At 45.4% G+C, this 17,842-nt stretch overlaps 1 protein-coding gene across 2 annotated transcripts; it reads left to right on the top strand.

The window, feature by feature from the left end:
- Positions 1-751: 751 nt before the first annotated feature.
- Positions 752-14,765, top strand: LOC129669194 (zinc finger protein 564-like). Of its 2 annotated transcripts, XM_055597324.1 has the most exons (5): positions 752-831; positions 7,270-7,396; positions 7,535-7,595; positions 9,852-10,138; positions 10,263-10,496. In XM_055597324.1, exons 1-5 carry the CDS (start codon positions 829-831, stop codon positions 10,409-10,411), a joined length of 627 nt encoding a protein of 208 aa, XP_055453299.1. In that variant the 5' UTR covers positions 752-828; the 3' UTR covers positions 10,412-10,496. The 2 variants fall into 2 exon arrangements, with proteins under 2 accessions (XP_055453299.1, XP_055453297.1); XM_055597322.1 differs by having other exon boundaries at positions 9,852-14,765.
- The last annotated feature ends 3,077 nt before the right edge of the window (positions 14,766-17,842 follow it).

Raw genomic sequence — 17,842 nt, forward strand, 5'->3', positions numbered from 1 at the left:
ACGGGGTATAACATTCTTATAAAGAGACCTGTAAAGTTAACTTGTTCCTCTCAGCTGCTACAAACAAAACAAAACACGGGATATCTCAAGTAGGCCACAGACTAAGTATACAGTGACCTTGGTAATGATAACCACAGGGGGGGAGGGGGAGGATGGTCCTCCAAAACTTTGACTCCCTTCGAAGCTTTGGCCACAGCCCGGACCTTGCTAAGTCTGCCCCTGGATAAGGACACAGAACTAGAGTTTTCTTTGTGCTCACATCAGGGCTTCTGAGAAAGCCTTACAGTGGCCTGGCCCCCAACAGCTCTCATGGTAGCCTTGGCTGGCCTTGAACTCCTAATCCTACTCCCACCTTCCGGTGCTGAGTTCCCCTGGTGCAATCCAATTTCCCGCGAATAAATCTGGCTTTTCTTGTGTCCTTTTTGGAGACAAGTTCTCCGGCAGCCAGGCTGATCTTTCACTATTCAGCCGAGAACAGCCCACAATTCCAAATCCTCCCGCCTCTTACAGCCAGGTACGCAGGCCCAATCAGGTCTGAGCCAGCTGGAATGCCTCGGGAAGCAAGCAGCCAGGCCTGGGCACGGGTTTCCGGACTGTGCAGGAGGCGATAGGTCGCTGTCGCTGTCCATCAGGGAGCAGGGGCGCCCCAGAGCCAATCGGGGTTGCGTGCAGCGGAGTCGTCCAATCAGTGGCAGACAGCCGCTCTTCCGCAGGGCGTCGGCGGGGTAGGCCTCCCTTTGGCGGCGGGTAGGCCTCCCTTTGGCGGCTCGGCAGCAAACACGGTCGGTTTCGAAACCCGGCGGAGTGCGGGGTGGATGAGAGCGCGCCATGGTGAGTGCTGCGCGGAGGCGCGGATGGGAAGTAGAGGGCGGAGGAGGCGCAGGCTCTGCGCAGTCGGCAGCCCGGAAATTCCGGGAACTTGCCCAAAGCTTGCAAACCAACTTCAGGGCCCCTTCCCATCCTGTATGTGTGTGCTCAGGGTTCAGGTAGAAAGGGGCCTCACCGAGTTAATTGTTCGTGGGGCGCTTTCCAGATGTAATGGGATTTATCTTGTGCGCCTGGCCCTTTAGAGGATTCCTTGTTGCTAGTCGACTGGCCCTTTGGGAATGCTTAGCCATTAGAGCTGCTTGACCCTATGACCTTCAGTGTCGGTTGCCTCTTGGGTTTCTGGGAACAGGAGAGGATATAAAAAGCCAGCAGAGGCTGGGAGAGATTGATAGGGCTGGAGAAGAGAAGGCAGCTGGTGTACATACAAAACACCCATACACATAAAATTTGTTAAAGAAAAAAAGCACATTGGAAAAAAGCAAATTTGGAGAGGGAAGGGGCACCCTTGGGATGTAAAGTAAATAAACTAATCAAAACAACAAAAACGGGGAAAAACCAAATTTATTTCTAGTAAGCCAGGCATGGTTCTGTGTCCCCGCGACCCCAATCTTTGGGAAGCAGAGGCCCGAGAATCAAGTTCAAGGGCAGCCTGGGCTACATGAGACCTTGTCCCCGAAACAGGGAAAAGGCAAGTTATTAATGGCCTATGCCTGTGATCTCACTAACAGGGAAGTAGAAGCAAGAGGATCAGGAGTTCAAGGTCACCCTTTGGCTGCTTAGGAACTAGGCGACCAGCCTGAGCTACCTTGAAATTGTTTCAGCAACAACAGTAACAACAAATTAAGGGAATAGAATGAGTGGAAGGAGCGCAGGAATAGCAGGGGTCAGCTGGACAATGAGATCACGCGTGCACCATGTTTGCTCACAGAGGCCAAAAGAGGACATTGGATCCCCTGGAGGTGGAGTTTCTCCTGGTTGTGAGCCACCACGTGGGTACTGGGAACCAAACCCAGGTCCTCTAAAAGAACAAGTGCTCCAAACTGCTGAGCCATGTCCTCACCCCCCCCCCATTACACTGATTTGTTATTTGTTATGTGGGGTATCACAGTGGCAAGCACCTTCACCTCCGAGCCTGCTCACTGACCTCCCCTGGCTTTCCAGTGGGGTTTCAGGTACCACTGAGGCTAGGCCAGAAATTCTTCTGCCTCCAGAATAAGGGGTCCTCTGTTAACTGGCCACTTTCCTGTGTGGATTTGTTCTGTAAAATCTTGCTATCATGAAAGTCTGTTTTAGGCAGGCAGGTAGGTGAGAATTTGTTGACCTAGTCAGGCGCTGTGTGTGGCACATGCCTGTAATTCCAGCACTCTAGAAGCGTGAGATAGAAGGATTGGAGTGTAAGGCCAGCCTGGGCTACATACATAGTATGTTCTAGGACAGCTTGGATTATATAATGAGACCTTGTCTCTAAAATTAAAATTCTAATTCATGGTATGATATAAGATTTTGGTTTTATTGGCTGGACTTGGAAGAATATTAAAGACTGGAATGAACAGGGGCCTCTTACAGCTCAGGCTGGCCTTGGGCCTTCATGCTATCAAAATTACCTCTACTGATAATCAATTTTAGTATATTATTTCTTTCTAGGAATTGGTTAATTACAACCAAGTTATTAAATATTTCTTTGTGGTCTCTTTAATTTCCACTAGCTCATTTTCACTGAGTTATCTTTTGTCATCGGTGATTTCTAGATTGTCTTATTTCTGTGTATTTTATTTATTTTCTGTGCATATATTTTTAAGGTATATATATATGGTATATTTTTAGGTATGTATACTAGATATGTATATATGTGTATTTTTAGGTGTGTAGGGGTGTGTGTGTGCGTGTGCGCACGCACACGCACGCACACAGATGCCATGGAGTGCATGTGGAGATGAGAAGACATTCAGAAGTCAGCTCTCACTTTCTGCTGTGGGTCCCAGGGATTGAACCTGGGTCATCAGGCTTGGCTGCATGTCCCGACCCTTGGGACCTAGTAATTCGTGGGGTCCGAGAAGAACCAAGCCTGAAAGAAAAACGGGCGAGAGACAAGGAATGAGACCAGGCAATGAGTTGTCGAGGTCTGTTTATTGCTCGCTGGAGCTATACTTTTATATTTTTGAAATAAGGAAGCGACTACCCTCCCAAGCGGGGAAAAGGGGGCAAATTATCTCTTGCATAAGTGGCACATTCCGTGCATGGCTCTTCCTGGGATCAATAAAATCAGTCAGAGCGGGGGGGGGGGGGGGTGGTTTAGCAACTTCTCGGGAAGTCCCCTCCAGGTGGTTGAAGTTGATTATATTCCCAGGTGTCAGTAATTTTCCAGTTACCAGAACTAGATGCCTGGGGCTCTTGGTCCCCGGCAGCTGCAAATGCTATTACCTGCTGAGCCTTGTCTCATTTTTTAGTTTGACTAGTTGAATTTCATTTCTCCAGTTATCCTGTTTTTGCAACTGTCATGGTCTTTTTCTAGTTTATAGAGTTTGAGAGTATTTTAAAGATTTATTTTACTTTTAATTTTCTGTGTGTTTGTACATGAGTGTGTTGCCCGGGAATGCCAGAAGAGGGCACTGCATACCCTGGAGCTGGAGTCAAAGGGTTGTGATCTACCCAGTCTGGATGCTGGGAACTGGCTTGGGTCCTCTGGAAGAACAGCCAGTGCTTTCAGGAGGGGAGTGTTAGCCAGCTGCTGCCACCCACTCTACTCCTGTGTGAGTCCATACTCTGCTTAGAAACAGACCCGTGAGGGTTTGTGGCAATTTCTTGGACAGGTCGGCTGTGTTAGCATTGTTTGATCCCAGTATTCCTTGTAGCTCTCTTCAAGATTCTGCAGTTAGTCTGCAGTTAGGCTGGGTGCTCCGCCCTCCTTTCAGTTAGTCGGACATGTGTCGCCTAACATTTAACCTTTTTAAGGGAGAAGGGGTTTACATCAGCTCAATTCCAGTTTACAATTCCTCATACTGGGGGGAGGGGGGTCACAGCTACAGGCTATTGAAGAGCTGCTAGACTCTGAAATGATTGGCTTTTATTTATATCTGTATGCTGTGTGTGTGCAGGTGCCCTTGGAGGCTAGATGAGGGCATTGGATCCTCTGGAACTGGAGTCACGGTGGCTGTGAACTGCCCAAGATGGATGCTGGGGACTGAACTTCAGTCCTCTGCCAGAGGAGCAGGTTTTCTTCATTAGGAGCCCCCTCTCTTTCCCCACATTTACTCTTGTTTTGAAGTATTTATATAATTTTGAGATCAAATGTGTTCAGGGTAGTATGTTCAATGGATAGGGACTATTTGTATAATTCTGAACTGACATTTGAATATAAGTTAAATCATGATACTTGAATACAATTTATACATTGTGAAATAATTAACATACATGATTTCACATACAATTTTCCATGGTGACAGTACTTACAGCCTAATTCCATATTGGTTGTCTAGAGTCTTAATACATTGTTATTTATTAATAAGTGCATTTGTTGGGGGAGGGGTTATGCCATGCCATTTGTGTGGAGGTCAGAGGACAACTTGCAGGAGTCAGTTCTCCTCTACCCTGTGGCTTCTAGGGCTTGAACTCAGGTCAGCAGACTTGGCAGCATCACCTGAGCCAGCTCACCAGGTCCCCTTTCCTGAGTAAGCTGTCTCTAGTTCTCTTTCTAAGCATGTGTCCCTGGTGCAATCCTTTGCCTTGGGACAAGAGCCTAGAATGGAGAACCCGCTGATCTGTGTCCCTGCACTAGGCTGAAAGGTCTGTATCTCTTGTCCAGATATTAGCCTGAAGCCTAAACCTGATTTCCCTTGTGTACTAGGCGCCCTCTAACCGCTCTTCCAACTTCTGTGCCACATTTCTCTCCACCTCTCGCCTCCCCATGGCAACTGCCAGAATTTTGTCTGCCTGCACTTGGTTTTCTCTCACACTCTGGGTCAATTTTAAGTTCTGGTACTAAATGAGAGTAGGAATCTAAAAGGAAATCTTGGTTTTTCCCTGGGTATTGCTTGGGATGTGCCCCCACTAACGTGTATTTCTTAGCCAGTTGCTTGATTTTTGTTGCTTTACAACTTTTAAATTTTGTGTGTGTGTACAGAGGTCAGAGAACAATGTTCAGGAGTCTGTTCTGTCCTTCCACAGTGTAGGCAGCATCTTGGCCCAGTGAGCCGTCTCCTACCGCCTGATTACTGTGGCTCAGGGTCAACACCTGAAACCGTGCAAATAGAAACACGGGCCAGGGCTTTCATTGCTGAGAGGAAGGTTGATGACTGTAGCCAGCACTTGTTTTGTTTTTCTGCCACTAGGGAGGGAACTAAGGGTCTCTTCCATGTTGAGATGTACCACTCAGCTACATCCAAACCCTCTTTTGCCTTTGAGACACAGTTGTAAATTGTTCATGCTCAAGTCGACAATGCCCAGGTTGTCCTTGAACTTGTGATCCTCTTGCCTCAGCCTCTAAAATAGCTAGGATGACAGGCTGTGCCACCACGCCTGGCTTCTACTTCTGACTGTCTCTGTTGACTGTGCGGTTTTGTTTTGAGATTGTGTATGTTTGTGTGGTTGTTTTGTCTGCATGTGTGCACCATATACATGCAGGGCCCACAAAGGTCAGAAGAGGGCATCGATCCTGTGGAAATGGGCTTAAAGATTGTCATGAGCCACTGTGTGGGTGCTGGGAACTGAGCCTGGGGTGGCTGCCAAAGCATTTATCCAGCCCCAGTAATGTTTCTTTTATCGACGATGATTACTGTTGGTGTGGGGTTGCACATGTGCCATGGCACACAGGAACATGAAAGAATAACTTCCACCATGGGGTTCAGGTCATTGGATTTTCACAGCGAGCACTTTGACCTTGCAAACCATCTGACCAGGTGCCTGGTATGGTTCTCCCACTAAAGCTGGTAGGATCCCTTTCTAAATCCAGACCCTAGATAGATGCTCTCAGAGGATGAACACTGAACTGGCTGCTTGGGGATAGTCTTGGGAAAGCTTATTAATCCCTTCAGCTCTCCAGTAACATTGTATTAGGAGACGTTAAGAGCCAGGTGGGTGGCTCAGCAGGTAAAGGTGCTTGCTCCCAAGCCTTTCGATCCCTGAGACCCACACGGTACAAGGACAGCTGTTTCCTGTGAGCTGTCCTCTTGTAAGCAACCTGTGCTTACTTACAGACTCAAGGTCACTTGGTATGGTCTTGAAAATTCAACCAACCTGGTTGGAGGGGGTCACTGCAAGCTTGAGGCAGTGACCTCAAGATTGAGGCTGTGTTTTATTGAGGGTCATCAGACTTTTTGTACCTTGGCTTTCAGGAGAAACACCAAGTGGCCTGAATGCTTCACTGACTGAGGGAGTGTGTGTCTGTCTTTGAGGAACTAGAAGGCACATTGAACAGGAGCCATCGACTAGAACCTGAAAAAAATCTATGATACGTGTCTCTCAGCCAGGCCAGGCCCACTCCACAGTTCCCTGTCTCCTCTGACCACTGCTTTTGTGTCACAAATACATATACACACAAAATTTTAATGTTTAGAGTGGTCCAACTGCACACACTGCCTGTGCTCTCCAGTGAATGGCTGCTCCTTCTGTGTGTCTGTCCTAGCCAGCTTTAACTGTCAACTTGACACGGCCTAGAGATATCTGAGAGGGCCTCTCAATTGAGGGACTGCCCAGATCAGGCTGGCATGTGCTCGTGTCTGTGAGCGATTGTCTTGATTGTTAATTGCTCTAGGATGGCCCAGCGCACATAAAAAAGCTAGCTGAGTGTTAGCTTTCAAGTGAGCCAGCAGTGGGCCTCCGTGGCTTCTGCTCCAAATTCCTGCTGTAGTCCATGGCCTGGTTTCCTTCAATGATGGACTGTGACCTGGAAGAGTAAGCCAAATAAGCTCTTTGTTGCTTCTCTGCTGTTATGAAGCAGCATGAGCAAGGCAACTTACAGGAGCCCATGACCATCATTGTGCAGGCAAGCAGCCTGGAGTAGTAGCTACTGCATGAAGGATGAGGCAGAGCAGACTAGGAATGGCATGGGCTTTTCCAGTGATAGCCATGGACTCCCCCTCTGACACTGTAAGCAAGCCCCCAGATACATGCTTTCCTAGCGACTCACCTCCAACAAAGCCACGCCTCCCAATCTTTCCTGTAAGATCCCACCAACTGGGAACCAAACTCTGAAGTAGAGGAGCCATTGTGGACCATTTTCCCTCAAACCACCGCACATTCTTTCCTCGCCGAAGCTGCTTTGGGTCAGTTTTTAGAACATTATTTGTTGCTTGAAATCACAGTTGCAGTGTGGGAGAGAGTGTAGACAGCAAGTCTGATTCCAAAGTCTTGGAACTGCTTGAAGTCGGCATTGGCCCGGAAGCCTGGTGTCAGTGCGATAGATATCCGCGGGTCTCCTTATTTGGAATAACATGGATGTTTCAGGACTTGGTGACCTTTGAGGATGTGGCTCTGTACTTCACCCAGGAAGAGTGGGCATTGCTGGATACTTCCCAGAAGATTCTCTACAGAGATGTGATGCTGGAGACTTGCAGGAACCTGACTTCTGTAGGTAAGTCGGATGTCCTGCTTCACTCGCTGCTGCTAGGTGCTGGTGTGGCAGCCTGGGTTAGCCTTGTGCATTAAACATCTAATGGTCACTTCTTTCTTTTTCTTGTTCATTGATGTTTTGTTTTTGTTTATGTTTTAGGCATAAAACGGGAATGTTGGGATTTGGAAGCTTATTACAGAAATCTAGAGAGAAATCTGAGGTAATGGATACCCACAAAGAAATAGCTGTGTCCCTCAAGAGAATCACTGGATGTCAGGGAAATGTTAAAAACAGCACAAATGCAAGCTGCTGCTGCTTTTTATTCTTTTTCTTCTTCTTCCTCCTCCTTCTCCTCCTTCTTTCTTCTTCTTCTCCTCTCTGTCTAAACTCTGAAAATGAGTGAGCTGTGTTGTACTATAGATATTTGAGGTCTGCAGAATAGTTTCTATAGAGCCAGTATTAAGACATTCCAGGAAAATTCCTACCAGGATGTAAAGTTAGTTGGTTACAATTTTAAAAGTCATTCCAGCTGGGGTCAGGGTACTGTGCAAGCCTGGTAACCCAGGTTTGATGTTTGACACCTACGTAAAGATGGTGCAGGAGCAATTTCACAAAGTTGTCCTCTGATGTCCACATGGACTCTTGACATGGGCCCAGCTTACAGCACACACATGTACATGAGTAATAAGTGTAAAAGAGCATTTTCAAGATAGTCCAGATAAATACTGCTTCAATACTAGCCATGGGGCCAGAGAAAGATGGCTCTTAAAGAGTACCCAAGTTTGCTTCCCAGCACCCACATCAAGCCGCTCACAACTGCCCACAGCTCGAGTTCCAGGGCACCCAGCTTTTGTGGCTTTTTGTGTGTATTGATGATTATTAATATTTAATATTATCTTTTAGTTAAACAGTGGTTATTCCTAAACCAGCTATATAGCCAAATCACCACACAGACACTAGGATTTACTTAATTAACCTAGAGCACAATACTGGGCAATATTTACTCCATCCTAAACCTTCATGCCTACATAGCTTCCTCCCATTCAAATTTCCCACAATGAATATACTTGCTTTTTAGTCATATCTTAGGTCCGGTTCATCTCTCCTAGTGTTTCCAGGTCCTCTCCTCCGATCTCTCTTTCCACCACTCCTTTCTCCTCCCGTCCGGACCAGGATGCCCCACCCTATCCTCTCCGTTGTTCAGCATTGGCTGGTTGTTTTTATTGTCAATATAGAGAACAAATGGTAGCACATTTATCAAATTTGAGACAGGTGATGCTTATAATAAACAGCACAATGCAATGTCCGGATTGAAACTAGGTAGTGGGGTAGAGAGAAATCGGCATTTGAATGAAAAGGGTAAATTGTATGCACTCCACAAGAACATACCAGCGTGTGTGCATGCACACATGCACAGATACACAGGTACACAGGTACAGATACACAGGTACTGACTTCCTTTTTGATTACTGTAAAGAGACACATTCCTTGCCAAATCTTACAAGAATGGTCTCTGGCCCAGTTGCTAATATTGTTTTGTCTGAAACCTTGAGCTGGTCCTCTGTAGTAGTCCACTTTCTCTCAGCTGTCTTCTGACCTACTAAGATGGCCCGTAAGCTCTGCTTTCTCCGTCCAAAGTCTCAAAAAGCAGCAAGGGCCTGTCATGGCAATGACTGATCCCTGGTCAACTTCTGCCCTTATATTTATTGCCATGAAAAGACACCATGATCAAAAGCAACTGACTAAACAAGAAAGCATTTCCTTGGGGCCATGCATCAGTTTCAGAGGGTGGGGTTGCAAAGCCCGTACCCCCTCCCCAGTAACACACCTCCAACAATGCCACAGTGAGGCCTTCCTAAGCAGTGTACCGGCTAGTGACCGAGCATTCAAACCACCACATTCACATTATTTGAGAAAATAACTAAGTTTTTAAAAGTAATAATAATAGCTATGGTCCAGACATCTTACAGATGCTTGACTCTTCTCATGTCAAATTGGAACTCTGGCTGGGGCCGCAGGGAGTGAGGAAAGGGCAAACACATGGAAAGGAGAGCTGGGGTCTGGCGGGCCACATGCGCTTGCTGCAGTGGCAGCAGCCAGGCAACAGCCAGAATGTGAGTACTTTTCTTGTATACCGCAGAGCTGGTCTCTGTAGGCAGCAGGTGTGGGCTGCATTAACCTTTACACACACTGAAGAGTCACTTTTAAACACTTGTACTTAGTTGCCAAACATACTGGCAACATTTGCATTCAAACTGGAGGAAGTCTTTGCTATTCTATTAGTCTGAGACATAGCCATGCCTGTGTTGGCAATATACAATCACTCAGGATTTTATCTCCTCTTCACACATTCACTCTTTGCTTCCTTGCCTGCCCACACTTCAAATTGTGAATGTTCCCAATGTAAACTTAATATCTACTAATATAAAATCATTAGAAAGCAAACTCTTAAGATTGTATTTCTCAATTTTTACAGACTTAAAGTTGTAAAGATAAACTGTGAACCTACGGACAATGGCCAATGTAGAGAAGCTGTTATCCGAAATCAAGTTAGTGTCACAAACAAGAAAATGCTTGAACCAAAGCTTCCTTCATGTGACATTATCAGTCAGTCATCCCTGAAGAGGCATAAACACAAACCGTGCGACTATCAGAAATACGTAAAGAAATACTATGAATGTGAAAAATGTGGTAAGGCCTTTATGTGCCCCAGCTCCCTTAAAAAACATAAGAAAGTCCACACTGGAGAGAAGCCGTACAAATGTGAGTATTGTGAGAGAGCCTTCAGTTACCGCTACTGTGTTGAAAGGCATATGCTTACTCACAGTGCAGACAGGCATAAATGCATGGTGTGTAAAAAAACATTTCCTAATTCTGTTGCCCTTAGGGAACATAAAACATTTCACTCTGGAGAGATTCCTGAATGTAAGGAATGTGGGAGAATGTTCTGGACTTCCAGTTCTCTCGATATGCATAAAAGGCTTCATACAGCAGAAAAACTCTATGAATGTAAAGACTGTGGGAAAGCCTTCATGAGTTACTGTTCCTTTAAACTCCATCAAAGGACTCACACTGGGGAGAAGCCTTATGAGTGTAAGCAGTGTGGGAAAACCTTCAGACATTCCAGCCATGTGCAAGCACATAAGAGAATTCATACTGGAGAGAAACCTTATGAATGTATGCAGTGTGGAAAGACATTCACTTCCGGCCACTGTGCAAGAAGACATTTAGGGACACACAGTGGAGCCTGGCCTTACAAATGTGAGGTGTGTGGGAAAGCTTTTCCCTATGTCTATTCCCTTCGAAACCACAAAAAATGCCACGCCAAAGAAAAACTTTATAAATGTAAACAGTGTGGCAAAACCTTTAAATATGCTGCTTCCTTGCGAAACCATGAGACCACTCACACGGGAGAGAAGCCCTATGAGTGTAAGGAGTGTGGGAAAGCCTTCAGTTGTTCCAGTTACATTCAGAATCACATGAGAACACACAATGGACAGCCCTATGTATGCAAAGAATGTGGTAAGATGTTCTCATATTCCAAAAGTCTTCGAAGACACATGAATACCCACAATTAATGGGAGATGGATAGTGTAAGCCATGTAGATCTCCATACATTACAGCTCCTCATTAAAAAAAAAAAAAAAAATCACAGTGGAAAATGAGCCTAGAATGCGGTATGTGTGCCAAAGTCTAAGTACGTGCCACAGTTTGATGTGCCAAAGCCCTGCAGGCTGAAAGATCATTGGGAAGCACTTCAGCACTGAGGATCTCCTGACGATGAACACTCAGAACTTGAGAAAGCTTTTGACTGTCCTCGCTAGCACACACGGGAAGACACAGTGAAGAGAAAATTGTTTTGCTGTTAGCAGTATGGAGAAAATTTTGCCTCTCCTACTTTACCTTGAACTTCAGTAGTATGGGAAAGTCTTAAATAACATACAGCCTTATGACATTTACAAACCTCCATAGATCCAATCTCTAAATGGAAGAAATACTTGGTCTCTTGCAAAGTTAGCAAATATTTTCAGATCCCTGAAGTGAGTCCCCAAATTTTGTAAACCTAAGATGTACAAAACCTGTTGTTCTGGAGCCTGCCAGTAAATTCGAACAGTACCTGAATGGGGAGTGAGTATTGAAAGAAAGAAAGCAAGACACAAGATCAGCTTGAGAAGGACTGTCAGTGAATACTGCAGCCCCGGGTTTACTTAGCAGCTCCTTTTTATAGGCAAAGCAAAACAGGTCACATCAACACAAGGAAGGGGTTCATGGAGCAGTCAAACTTCTTAAACCCTAATCCCTGTAGCAGATATGGTCCAAGGTCACAGAACAAGTTAAAGGAACTTGGCAAAACACCTTGCTTATCTCTGTTCCAGGGTGAAAACATGTTTTTCACTGAAAATAGCAGCTTGCCAAACAAGCAGCTTACCACAGGCGCCCCCCCCCCCCTTTTATTTTTATTTTCTAGGAAAGACCATAGCTTAAGAGCTATGGAGCAGAAGATTGTGCTTGCCACTCTTGAAAGATACATTCTTACTTGTACTGGTACATAAATTCTATCATTCATACCCTCTCTTAGGTTGAATATTCCTCAGTGAGATCTTACTCCGTGAGATCTTTGTATTTACCAGCCACTGCTAGGGTAGATGCTGGAGTTTAATCTTATGCAGATCAGCTTTAACATTCCAGAAGGCCAAATAAGAGTAACGAGCCAAGTCCTGTAACAGTTCATAAAAGTGACATTAAAAGAGGTCCTGAATGGGTTTCCTTGCTGAGGGATGAAGTTCTGTAGCACCCCATGACATTGTTGTGGTGCCTGGGGCTGGCCCCTCTTTCCATTTCCCTTCATTAAAGGGTCTCCTGCAGCATCTTTTTAGACCTACATTCATTAGCTCAATGCTTTCCTCTTACATATTGGGCATAGACCAGGTTCCTTTTGATTCCCTTCTTACTAGCATTAGGACAATTCTTTTTCTATGGCAAATTTCCCATTTGTCATAACCACTTCCTGGAGGTCCCAATACTCTATTCTTTGAGCCTTTCACTGAAATAATACCTCTTTAATAGGCTTACCTCGTAGGGCAGCAGCCATGGCCACTCCTTGAGTATAAGATGGCCCAATGTCGGAACATGACATAATACAGTCAGAAATATTTCCTTTCTTCCTAAAGAGTCTCAAAACTGCTTGGCAAGCACTGCTAGCATTTTCATAGGCCAATTGTTTTATTAATAATAATCCAGAGTCTTCATCACCTATAAGTATGCTTGCTGTTTGCATGAATCTACAAAGTCTTGAACTAATTCATCAGGTCCCTGACAGATTTTAGACAAATCCTCCACCTGTCTACCTGTTTGCGGAAGTTCATTCCAGGCCCTTCTGGCAGCAGCATTTACTTGAGCATAAATGCTCAAAATGCTGAGCATCAAAATCCAGCTGCTCAGTTTCTCTGTAGATAACTTCTCCAGCAAGCATGTTCTACGTTTTAGGACCTCCTTTAGCTCAGTTGATTTTACCTGTAGTTTGACACTGCTCAGCAAATTCAAACTTCCATAATATATTATCTCCTCCAGATAAACATGCTCTTGCCAATTGCTTCCAGTTCCCTGGGCAGAGGGCCTCAGCAGATAAGGACTTGAGTAAAGGGTGCTGTAGGACCATTTTGGGCACATGCAGTTTTTAATTGTTTAAAAGGTATAGGAGCATTAACTCTCACCATATTACTCTGTCCATCAGGTTGCTTTAGGACAGGAAAACGGTAAAACTCAGTTATATCCTCTCCTTTCTGCCTAGCTTGTAAGGAACTTGTAAAGAGGATACAGTTGTTTGTGCAGTAGATAAAAAGGCTCCCTTTTTTGAGCTGTAGCAACTGTAGCTGCCCCGGAAGGGGGGGGGTCTAAGCCTGCAATCAATGAGGGAGTTGGAGTGGGGCATTGAGCCTCATTTTCCCTAGTAGTTAATTTTCCAAATTTTCTGTTTATTTCCTCCAAGCTCCCTTCCAACTTTATTTCTTTTTGCCAAGGCTTAAGGTTTTTTACCACTCATAGCCTGAATTGGAGGATATTTCTCAGAATGATATTTTGCTGCTTCTTCCTCCAACTCTGCAACCTCATCAGGATCTAAGTCATCATCAAAGTCTTTTCCTAAATTGGAATTATTGTCATCAGGAGAGCCATGGAACTCTTCAGGAGGAGCCGATGGTTTAGTCTCATTTTTTCCCAAAGCCTTTTTCCTCTCTAACTCTTAAGTTTTGCTTTTTCTGTAACATGTCGCGAATTCAGACTGTCTCTAATTAAAGTCCGTACAAAAAGTGTGCGGCTATTGCCTTGTCCCAGGCTTACTCTCGAATTCTACTCACTGAGCCTTTAGTTTCTGGTCCGAGCTCACCAACACCTTACTCTCGAATTCTACTCACTGAGCCTTTAGTTTCTGGTCCGAGCTCACCAACACCTCAGTGTCCTTCACTGCCACCCCTGTATTTCAGGTCCCTGTGGGGGCGCCTCCTGCCAGAGCCCGCCAGCAAAGCTGCACAGGAGTAGCTCCCACACTGATTGCAGTGCTGCCTGGAAGCCACAGTGGCAAACATCTGATAGTGGTCTGTGGTCTCAGCAACTCACTGCCAGATCTGTCAGTAAACTATGAATTTACAAATCTTGGTCCTAATTCCATTAGTATTTTTGGGTTTAGTTTTGTTTTTAGGTGTCTTGTTCTTTTATAATTTCAAAGATATGCCTACTATCTTGAGTATGTCTATTCCAAGTCACCCCTGACATTCTTCAACATGCCCCTTTCCACCTTCATGTTCGTTCCCCACCCCTTCTTTTATAACCCATTACCTGATGCAGGTAACTGTAGCTTCAGTGAGCCGATGAATGCAGGGGGCACACTCTATTCCCAGCCCACAGCTCTTAACATCTTCCTATCCCCTTTGCAGGTTTTAAGCAGTCATCCCTGAGTGTTTTTAATGCTTCTTGGGGGCAGGGTGAGTCATGCTGTAACTCCCAAGTTGCATCTAAACCTTCCTGTTTCCTTCTCCAGTGGGCCTTAGCCATTTCCCAAGATCCCTGGGCCATGTGTGGGTATAATGGGAGTGGTTTTATTTTTTCATGTCAGCAAAATTTTATTTCATCTTAACAAAGTTAAATCCTACAAGTAAATTGAGACATAGTTCAAGGACTCTGGATTAAGGTGCTTCCAACTCTGATAGCTTAAATTCAAGTCCTAGAAAAGGTGCAGAGGACCATCTTCTCTACCAACTGCCTTCTGACCTCCACACAAGTCATGGCGAATGTGCACACGGTAATGAGTGTAAAAATATAGTTCAGAATACGTACATTAATCAGTATAATTTAATTCTGTGGTTAGTGTATCAATAAAAGCTGACTTCGTAAATTGTCCCCATCATTTGTTTTATATATTCCACATTTATTTTCTAATAAAAGTGATTTTTTTTTCCAGCACAAAGTTTATTCAGTCATTCATACTAAAATAGTACCAGTTTGTTATAATGGAGAAGGCGCACATGTGAGTTCAGGTGCCTAGAAGGGGGCATTGGGTTTCCTCGAGCTGAACTTAGTAGGTACTGTGTGCCACCAGACACAGGTGCTGGGCACCAGAAGTGGGCGCTCACTCAAGTGCCGTTGGCAGCCATTTGGGGGGAATGTGTTCACTTAGCTGTAATGTCTCCGCTCCAGCACTGCTGCCATGTGGAGCTGTTTGCTGTGGATGTTGCTTTGAAAATTGAGACTTTCCCTGGGGAGTCATTCTGTAGTTTAGTTGCCCCAGCACTCCCTTCCATCCTTGCTCAGAGGTGGCCTCGTGTCCCCAACTTGCTGATAAATCTCCAAGTCTGTTACTTGATGTGATTTTGCAGCATTCCTTGGCCCCAATCATTGGGATATTCTTCGGACATAAAACCATTCCAGAGGGTCCTGGAAAGGGGCCCTGTTGGAGAAAATATAAATGGGCTAATGTTTATTACTAAATGCCTATAATTACCACATTGGTATTATCTAACCTGCTATCCTAATCAATAAATGACACAGACATCTGTTGTATTTTAGAATAAGCCTTATTTTCCCTGGGGCTGGGCAGATTTTTTCACCTAAGCTGTCTCATTACCTCCCAGCCCCCATCTGATGCCATCTGCCTTAATCATTTCTGTCTGGGCTGCCTCCCATCCATGAGTCCATGAATACTTATGGTTTTCATCTCAGCTACTTCAAGCAGAACTTCAGAGTTCCTCCTCCTGGCCCACAAGGTTCTTTTTCTATCCCATGGCAACTCTGTTCCTCCTTTCTCCTCTGATTCTTCCATCCCCCTAACCCATGAGCCTTAGCTCTGCTCCTCATTTCTGCCCTGCCCAGGAGCAGGCCTTTTATTCAGCCAATTAGGGATAATTTCAAGGTTACAAACATCAATTTGGGGTCAGGCAGACCGCAGGGAATAAATAATTAAGTACAAAGTACCAGCTCTTGCTGTTCCAGGCCCACCAGAGGAGGGGAAATTACTTTGAACAAAAAAAGACCTTTTAGCTATTAAGTCAGCGTTAGATAGGCCATATTTAAAACCTGAGAAGTCATGATTTACTGGGTTAGCGTCTGACTGCTTAGAGATTCTAAATTAGTGGTTGGGTTTGGTAAAGTAAATGCATTTGCTGCCAAGCGTGAAGACCCATTTCCCAGGACCTATGTGGTAGAAGAGCCCCGGCTCCTGTGGGTTCTCCAGTGGTGCTGGAAGTGTGATTTTCCTTTGTTACTCATGTCCATGTAAGTTGACTATTTTCATGGAGTTTTTTATTTTGGTTCCTTTCGTCTTTCATTAGTTATTTTGTAAATTTATGTATTATAATAGAAATGTGTGAGAGAGGGAAGATGGTCTTGTGGGTGGGGAGTGTGCGGTGTGAGCATTAGGACCTGAATTCAGATTCTCAGCGTCCAGCAAAGGTCAGGAATGGCCACAGACATCTAATTCTGGCTCTGCAGATTACAATCGTTTGTAATCTGTTCCTAATGGAACATAACTGGGAAATGTAAGAAGCTACCTTTGCTTTGTTTGCGCACAGAAAAGGGGATCCCTGGCATGAACTGATACTAAACAGTCTAATCAGGCAGCTCACATCTCATGATCTAGTTAGACTTGGAGTTTGTGCCTCAGGCTGGGGTGTGGATGTGGGGGGTCTGGGGTCCACGCCTTCAAAGCACAGCTGCTGACAGGCAGAGCGCTGGAAAGGAACTGGCGAGGGGGAGGGAGGGCAGCTGTTCATGTCACTGCTTGGAGCACAGAACCATGGCAGCACTTCAGCTCAGTTCCTGGAGCATCTTTCCCTCTTCTTTCTTTCTCACAAGGCTGGAAAGATGTCTCAGTGGTTAAGAGCACTCACATTCCATCCCTGGACCTGCAAAGTGGGGGAACACACTACACAAAGCTGTCCTCTGACCTCCATTCGCACAAATAATTAAATGTACACTAAAAAAAAATTGAAAACTTCTCAAGAAGCCATCGGTGGGGGACTTTTGTGGCCCCTGCTGCTGGGAGATCTCTGAAGCCCACCGGGAAGGAAGCGGGCCCTTCGCCTTCCCAGACATTTTCTCTCTCCCCACCCCTTACCATTCCTCTGCCTCCAGTTGTGGGAACACTCTCCCAGTGTGAAATCGGGTCATGTTGAGCCTCCGACAGTCCCTGCGTCACTGGCTCAACCAGAGAGATGATGTGGTGGAAGGCTTCTCCACCTGGGGTGTTGGAATGAGGAATGGCCCCACAGACTCATTTGTTTGAGTGATTAGGGAGGTGTGGCTTGTTGGAGGAGGTGTGTCACTGTGGGGCGGGCTTGAGGTCTCCTACACTCAAGCTTTGCAATCTCCTGCTGCCTGGGGATCAAGATGTAGAACTCTTGGCTCCTTCTCCAGCACCATGTCTGCCTGCACAATACCATGCTTCCCGCCTTGATAATGGACTAAACCTCTGAAACTGTGAGCCAGCCCCAATTAAATGTTTCTCTTTATTAGAGTTGCTGTGGTCGTGGTGTCTCTTCACAGCAATAAAACACTAAGACACTATTCCTTTCACCTTCCTTCTGCTGAATAAAGTCCTCTTGTACCTCGTGCCTCATCTTTAAAGGTGGAGTAAGACACAGCAGCATGTTTTGGTGTTTCCAGAAAAGCCTAAGGTTCTCCTTTGTCTTCACTTCCTGACCTGGGCCAAGGCTTTCTTCTGCACTAGTGGAAGGTACCTTGTGAAGGACAAAGAGCTAGAACCCAAGAAGGAGACAACTTTGTTTTGTTTTGGTTTTTCGAGGCAGGGTTTCTCTGTGCAGCCCTGACTGTTCTGGAACTCACTCTGTAGACCAGGCTGGCCTCAGACTCAGAGATCCATCTGCCTTTGCCTCCCGAGTGCTGAAGACAACTTGATTCAAGAGCATTCAGGAGCCAGCAAGATGCTAAAGGTGCTTGCCGCCAAGAATTTAATAC

The sequence above is a fragment of the Psammomys obesus genome, unplaced genomic scaffold (assembly GCF_907164565.1).
Source record: "Psammomys obesus unplaced genomic scaffold, mPsaObe1.curated_primary_1811, whole genome shotgun sequence".
NCBI lineage: Eukaryota > Metazoa > Chordata > Mammalia > Rodentia > Muridae > Psammomys > Psammomys obesus.